Raw genomic sequence first — 8,214 nt, 5'->3', positions numbered from 1 at the left:
ATATAATTCCTTGCACACCAACTGTTTGATAAAAACACCAAAAAGAGTTTCTTGTGTTTTTTGTACACTTTGATGTCTAATTGAATTATAAAAGGAAGAATTGTCATGTGTTGCACAAGTTCCTTGGGAGAACGATACATTTTTACTTATCACTGTATTACTTGTAACGATTTGGTATACTTGCCAAAAAGTTATCACCTCCGAACCTATTAAAACTATTTTTTTTTTAAAATACACTATGCCGTACAAATTCCTTTTTTTAAGGGGCTTTCTTTCTTGCACCCAACGTTTTTCTTCTTATACTCCTAAATTTCACTTTGATGTCTAACCACTAGTACAATAAACAGAAAAGGCATAGGTTGTTTATGTTTATAGGTATCAATTCTACAACTGAGGCATATGTGGGCAAGGTAAAAAGGTTAAACTTTATGCCTTGGTTATAGACCGAGATAAAACAAGACAGGAATATGCCTCAGTTCTTAGATAACTGAGGTAGTAGCGTCTTATTTTTTTATTTTTTCAGACTTTAGACTCGGTTCATTCTGTCATGCCAAACAAACCCAAGATTTCCTAATTTCAGTTCAAGAATCTAAAACAAACAAGAAAACCATAACAGGAATCAAACAAGACACAATATTACAACAACCAATGTCAAAATTCTGTCTAGAGAAGCAGTAAACATCATGAGCTTTGTTTGATGGACATGTCAAGTTTTGTTGCTGTAATAAGGGAAAATAGTGATCCATACTCAATCAGCAACACCGTGTCATCCATATCCAAAGCCAAAGAAGCAAAATGTGTGTCACACAACAAAGGGCATACCTAAATCATGAGCTTCTTCAAAACTTCTTCCTGAAGATGGACTTAAGCTGAAGCTTTTTAGATCAAATTTCTTCCTCTTCGCACATGGTGAAACAGAAAGCCAAGGTTTCTCTGTTCTTCCCCCAACGGCATGGTCAGAGGCCACTTATCCATGCAGTTCAGCTTCTTCGCGCCACCTAAACCGCCGACAGAAGCATCTTCGACCACCACCATTACGCCTCTGTTAGCCGAGAGCGTGTCTCCCCCACGAAGCTTGCCAGCATCCACCATCAACCACTTCAAGAGCCACCTCCAAGTCTCCAGATCAGGCCGTAGTGTTCATATCCTCCGTTGTCCCCACCCTCCTCGCCACCGTCGGTGACGTCCTCTGCTCCCCCTCCTTCCACGAATTCTCCGTCCTCGGGTGGTTCTCCGCTCGTCACAGATATGCCCTTCGCTCCTCCATGCGCGCAGATCTGCCCTCCGCCCCTCCACGCGTGTAGATCTGCCCTCCCTTCGACAATGTGCCCTTCTGCACGCGCACACGCACAAGTACCACGCCTTCCAGTTCCACACCGAGGCCTAGTGGTTCGAGCCCCGTTCCCTCGACGTCGTCAACATCGACCCTACCTTTCGCGAGCACTACAGTGCTTTCAGCCCGACCTCCAGCCTCCCCACACTCGATTGCAAGCTTCGTGGGTCCTCGATGGATGAAGTTAAACAGATTAGGATCCTGCCACGAGGGCATTAGAGACATAGTTAATAGTTTTGGTCTGATGTCTCTGGTGAGCTTCTCCTATGACTATGTCAATAGGGGTCTACTGCTAGCATTTATAGAGAGATTTCATTTTGAGACCAGTAGTTTCCATCTCCCCATGGGTGAGATGACCGTGAGTTTAGATTATGTGTCATCGTTGCTACACCTCCCAGTTTTAGGCTAGTTATGTCATCTGAAGGAAGTAGATTTTGAAGAAAGTAGACGCCCCATTGTGGAGCTTTTAGGCGTGGATGACGGGAGAACTGGTGTTGAGTTACATGCAGCACACAGTGCAAAAGTCAGATTGAGTTGGCTTTGAGAAATCTATGCTGAGCATTGTGAGCAGTAGTAGTGGGAGTACGCTGCCCGGGCATACTTGTTGCATCTAGTTGGATGTAGTATATTTGCTGATAAGACTGCCACATCCATTCGCGTGTGTTATCTTTTTCTCTTTAGAGGCGTACACGCATGTGGCCGATATGTCTGGGGCATTGTTGCACTAGCATATATGTATGAGCGGCTAGGAGATGCCAGCTTGGCTTCGACCAGACAGATGGCAGGTTATTTGACTCTCTTATAGGAAGAAATTTAGTTTATAATTTGATTTGGTTGAATTTTTTCGCTATGGATTATGAAATAATTTGTAATTTTTTGTTATGTAGAGTTGGATATATGAGCACTTCCCTACATTGGGAAGAAGGCGTCTGGTGTCTTCGTACATGGAAGACAGACCGCATGCTGCAAAGTGGGAGTCACCGAGGCAGGGTTCCACCCTCTTAGAGGTCAGGGTACACTTGGATGTGTTGACATATGATTCAGTCATTTGGTACCATTATGAGTCCCATCCCTCGAGACCCACCCATTGTTGCAGATGTGGACATACTAGCGACCGATGATGTCTGGTTGCACTATCGTGATCACGTTGTTAGGGGTGTGTTCGTCGAAAAATTCCCATCTGATTGTGTTGATGGTTACCTTCCTTGGTTAAGGACGATATCTCATCCTTTCAATATTCCTATTGTCAATGACGACCAGTTGAGTCTTGCTCCCAGACTCCGAAGTGACATTCCTGATGAAGTGTCGCAACGTCGTAGATCGGCTTCATAGTCTGGTTTGCTGGTATGTTTACCTACATTGTTTATGTTATATAATTGTGTGTCATCGTTATAATGCAGGGTATAGTGAGAACATTTGCCAGAAGGTTACAGCAAATGCTCTCTTGTAGGGAAATTCCCAGACACTAGGATACACTCATGCACGGGAGCTACCGGATTTAGTTGAAGCAACCGTTGAAGAGTATTCACCGACCAGGATAGCTGCCAAGAATGTTCGTGACAGGCATGTTTGTGGAAAACAATCTACTTCAAATTGAATTAGCTTTTATACTTTTATTGTATCCCATTAAATAATTATTTTGAACTCATTTTTTATGTTATTTTTTCCTATAAAATAACATTAAATTTTATATATGAATGATATTTAATGTTTCTTTACATTACATTTTTGAACTAAAACAACATTACATCATGAATCTACTAAGTCAACATAGGAGGTAATAACACTCATCAACTCTAAAAATGCTTGCATCCTATTTGTATACGAATATGACCACATTCGCGCCTCTGGATAACAATGACTTGAGCATATCACATCTATCATAGGCAAAGGACAACCATCTTCTAGATCAACCTATCAATTCCCTATTAGTAAAAAATCTTATTTTCAAATTAAACATAATAATAATAACATTACCTGTACGAAATGATTGTCGTTAATGTATCCTATACATACTAAGTGATGTTGTCTTACATCAGAAGGGGGTCTGGTACGTAGTGGGAATATCGTATAGTTCTGACTATATGAAAGACAGACTAAGATGATGTTATAACGATTAACAATTGCATACCCAATGTCTAGTATAGTCATCCACTTGGTTGCATTAGCCTATAAGGAATAAAACAAATTGTTATGATAAAACTAATAAAACAAATAATAAATACATTGTCAAGTATAGGAATGTGTACTACTGACTGTGGGTCCACCATCAAAGACCTCCTTAGCTCTTCTAGTCGATCATAGCCTCCCACTAGTGTCGCATATTCATCACGCCACTGACTCAGTTCTTTATAATGATCATTTCGTATAATGGGCCAAGAATCTTCCTCGAGTCCTAATGACGCAACAATGCATCTATAGCCATAGTGACCATCAGCAACGAGATCAACAATGTTGAGAATGTATGGTTGACAAATAGGATGAAATTGGTTTATCATAGGTACTCTCCTTTGTTGCATAGGTTTATCCTTAAGTTGAAATTTGTTTTTCGCAAACGAAGATTCAATTGTTGATTGAAATGTGTCTACATGCTCAAAATATGAGGGATCACGCTTTGTAGACCTCTCTGTTCTCTGAAGTTTTTTCTTTTGTGCATCCTTCATCTTAACTTTATGCAATGGAGGTATCATAAATGCATTGGAGGACAAACAATGTCAAGTAACTTTTGTTTAATCGTCACTTTACCTCCAATCTCAACCTCCTTAAATTTTTCTTCAACCATAGCAAGCTCACGTTGTATGGATAACTCTGGTTGTGATTCATTTGATACAATATTTGAAATAGACAATCTTGTCCACATCACATGAAATTCACACAAAGGAATCATACCAAGGGCATAACGTGCTAATTCACAAGCATAGGTGACACCGTAGGTCCATCTAAGTATGCATCCACATCTTCCCCTATCGAGTCCTATAAGATGTACTTGTTCTAATTCTTCAGCTATTAGTTCCAAAGCATATTTGGATACTCGTCCAACAAGTCTTTTGTTTCTTATGCCTTTATATTATAAGCTTCACTCATAACATTGAGATTGCTTTCGAATGACACTTTGATCTTATTATGTTGCAACATAATGACATTATGAATGACATCCCAGCAAGAATAAAGATCTCCCATACTATTTCCCAATACTTTCTTTAAGTCCCAATGAGTAGACTCAACCCTAACAAAAATAAATCAGCAATATTATCAAACATTCAAATACAAAATAAAATAATATAACATTAAAGCACACCTGTTCGTTGTTGTATTCCCTAAATGCATAACGTTGTTTGTCCATGCCTTCACAAAGTAAGTATTGTATGGAATAATCCAAGTATTATTCACATATTAAAATAATAAAGGCCATGAACGACAAGTGTATTCAAGGCGATTTACACAGTCCCCAAACATAGGTTCATCTTCACAATCCATGACGTTCTCTCATGCTTCCATTACGACATCCCATGCTTCCACACAATCAACTAACATTTTGCACTTCGCTTTAACATTTTTATAATATGGAAGCGACATAACAACTAATATGACTGAGGAAACACATTGCCGATGGAATTCATCAAAGACAAGTCTCTATCATTGACAATGACTTGTGGACCGGTCTCAGATGTCAAAAATAAACCTCTAAGCTTTTGAAGAGCCCAAGTGAAATTGTTTTTACGCTCACTTGATAAAAATACAAATGTGACTGAGTAGGTTAACCCTGTAGATGTCATACCAACAATCTCTAACAATGGCAACCAATATTTATTTGTTTTATAAGTTGAATCCATTAACAAAACAAAATTAAATGCATTCAATAACTTGATTGCATCAGGATGTGTCCAAAAGATGTCACTGACAACCTCATAATCCTCTGCACATCTACTCCAATGTATGTACTTGTCGCGATCCAACATCATCATCAACTGTTGCAGCTCAGTTCTCGACCCTCTCAATGAGCGTTTATATGTATAACTTGCTGTGTAAACTTGTTTTATTGTAGTTACATTATGCTCATTATTTTGTTTCAGAGTCAACAAAATATTTGCCGGTGTTACTTGGGTTTTAGTCATATCAACAAGTACTGCTTGTTTAGTAGGATTTAACCTACCAGCATAAGGATACCCCACTAAAGTTTTTGCTAAATCGTGGTTGTGGTATCCACATATCACTTGCAATATCCACTCATCGCCATTACTAGATGGCTTGCCCCTTAACTGAAAAGGACACTCACATTTTCGGGTGCCATATGTACTAGGTTGGTCGGGTTTGTATTTTCTATATTTTTCGCCTCTTTCACATCCTAGCAACACAAACGTCTTCCTCCCAGGTTGACCAGTAGCTTTATTGGATCTTATAGTCACCATAACAAATCCTAGATCATATGTAATCCCTTTTACCCATTCAATTAAGCTTTCACGAGAGAAAAAATTTCATTTGTTGTGAAATTATTCGTCGGATCTTCCTTAGCAACCTCATTTCTAAATGAAGAAAATTCTGATAGCATGCTACAATTTATTTCAGGATTCATCCCATAACGATATTCGTCCATTTAAACTATAATCACCTATAACAAAATAAAAAAATAATACAATAAATTTAAAATTATATTATAAAATCAAAAACTAATACAATACTTATAAAATTATAAATTTATTAACAATATAATATAACTTCAAAAAAACAGCAAGTTAAATAAACTTAAAACTATATAAAAAAAATTATTAAAAATTTTCATAACAATTTTTATATCTAAAAAATTATAAAAATTAAATATTTAAAATGCATTTTTTATATTAACAAAAATTAATAATTATAAAAATGAAGTTAACTAGTTTTATTAAATTTTTGTATAAAACAAACCTACTTAAATAATATTCATAAAACAACATGCAAAAATATGAAAAATTTGTAACAATTATTTTTTAACAATTACATATTATCTAATTATATTATAAATTCATAAAAATTATACATAAACTTAAATATAATTATAAAATAATAAGTAATATAACTAAAATTTTATATAAATAAATGAATGGCTGTCAAATTTCTCAGATATGGACATCCAATATATACATGAGACATTTATTCACTAGTAAAAAAACAACTTTTTAACGCGCTTAATACACTTCGGTTTTGAAAAAACTGAAGCATATCAAAACGCGATGGTGTTTTGCTAATTAACTGGAACTTATATGCTTCGGTTACTAGGGAACCGAAGCCTATGAAGTATATTGCCTCGGTTATCTCAGCCACCCGAAACATAAAACTCTCTACCCTCTGTAAATCAGACTGGATCATATTGAATGCTTTTCTATGAAGGGGATACCACTTTGGTTCTTTGCATAATCGGTGCCTAAATGTATAAAAGTCTGAGCATTAGGCTTTTGATCTGACAAATGTCTGCGTCAACTTTTTTTTAGTTGTTTAGGCCTCGGGTTTAACGTGAAACGGAGGTAATATCTGTATGGTTTATTGTAAAAAAGGGTTTACACTTCTTCTTTCAGCAGAGCGACCTCCCACTTTTTTCTCTTCCTCGAGCGCGACCTCCTCCTTCTTTCTCTTCCCCGAGCGTGACCTCCCCCTTCTTTCTCACTACTTTCTTTCTTCTTCCTTTCTTGTAGACAAACCGGGAGGATCATCAATGGCACTACAATGGCGGCAAAGGAACGACGACGACACGGCTAGGGTATGGCGAGGGTGCAACAAAAGGGCACGGCGAAGAACGACGACGAAGCGACATCGTGAGGACTGTAGCGGCGCTGCCTCCACAAGGGTTCCATCTCCGTCGTTTCCACAAATTCCTCCTGGTTCCAAAATTAGGGTTCTTCAGATGGGGAAAGGGGAAAAACATTATGCCTTCTTACTCCTGCGCCGCTGGGGAGAGGATGGAGGCGCGACGATGGATGGCAGCTTAAGGAGTTCGCGATTCAAGCCCATGGTTATGTACCTCTGTTAATCACGTTGTGCAGATGGCTATGTACCTCTGTATTGGGGAATTACTGCTGATGGCTATGTAGCATTTGCTGATGATGCAGATTTGCTTGAAGGTGCTTGTGGCAAGTGACTTTCTTCTTTCCCACAAGGTGCTTAACTCACCATTCCCTTTAATTTCTTCTCAATGTGTTAAGAATAAAACACTTCCTCTAATTGCTCAAACTCTTGCTCTCTAATTGGACAGGATGTTTCTACTCCATAGCTGTTGGAGGATTGATGTGTTATGAAATTCCTTTGTTGCTTTGGAGAAATAACCACTGTAATGAGACATAGGAATGGAGTACCTTAGTTCTATCAGTATTTTTCTTATCAGCACTTGGTTATATCAGTGTACACTAGCGCTTGTCAACCTAATAAGAACTCCTCTACTTTTAAATTTCCTTCTACCATTCTATATTCAAAATTTATAAACAACAAAAAATCCAAAATTACAGCATGGTTCAGTACAGGCCTAAAATATGAAAAAAAAAACACGTTACTACCTCGGTTACGTAAAAACCCGAGGCATAATCCTATCCTATTTTGACTCGGTTCATACCCGAGGCATAAAACCTACCTCTTTTTACCTCGCCTGTATATGTCTCGATTGTAGAACCGGTGCCTATAAGCAAAAGTAACCGGTGCCATTTCCTATTATTCTACTAATGATTGTTTCATCTTCAATTATTAAAATAAATGTTAATCCTTATTGCTTCTAATAATTAAGTATTCAAATAGGGTAACTAAGTTTTTCCAGAGAAAAAACTTTTATGTATGATAAGCCAAGCACTTTCTGAAAATAAATGTTGCTAAATAATATACACATTGTCACAAAGAATGGTAGTAGAGTAGACAATCTC

At 37.7% G+C, this 8,214-nt stretch overlaps 1 protein-coding gene across 1 annotated transcript; it reads right to left on the bottom strand.

Moving 5' to 3' along the window:
- Window positions 1–3,480: 3,480 nt before the first annotated feature.
- On the bottom strand, window positions 3,481–5,742 carry LOC108344203 (uncharacterized). The gene is made up of 4 exons (XM_017582668.1): window positions 5,487–5,742; window positions 4,079–4,393; window positions 3,590–3,728; window positions 3,481–3,502 (listed from the first exon to the last, which is right to left on the bottom strand). The coding sequence occupies exons 1-4, from the start codon at window positions 5,740–5,742 to the stop codon at window positions 3,481–3,483; spliced, it is 732 nt and encodes a 243-aa protein (XP_017438157.1).
- Window positions 5,743–8,214: the final 2,472 nt, after the last annotated feature.

This window comes from Vigna angularis, chromosome 8 (genome assembly GCF_016808095.1).
Source record: "Vigna angularis cultivar LongXiaoDou No.4 chromosome 8, ASM1680809v1, whole genome shotgun sequence".
Lineage (NCBI taxonomy): Eukaryota > Viridiplantae > Streptophyta > Magnoliopsida > Fabales > Fabaceae > Vigna > Vigna angularis.
Note: the sequence above shows the minus strand (reverse complement) of the source record. Positions and strands in the feature narration are given on the sequence as shown.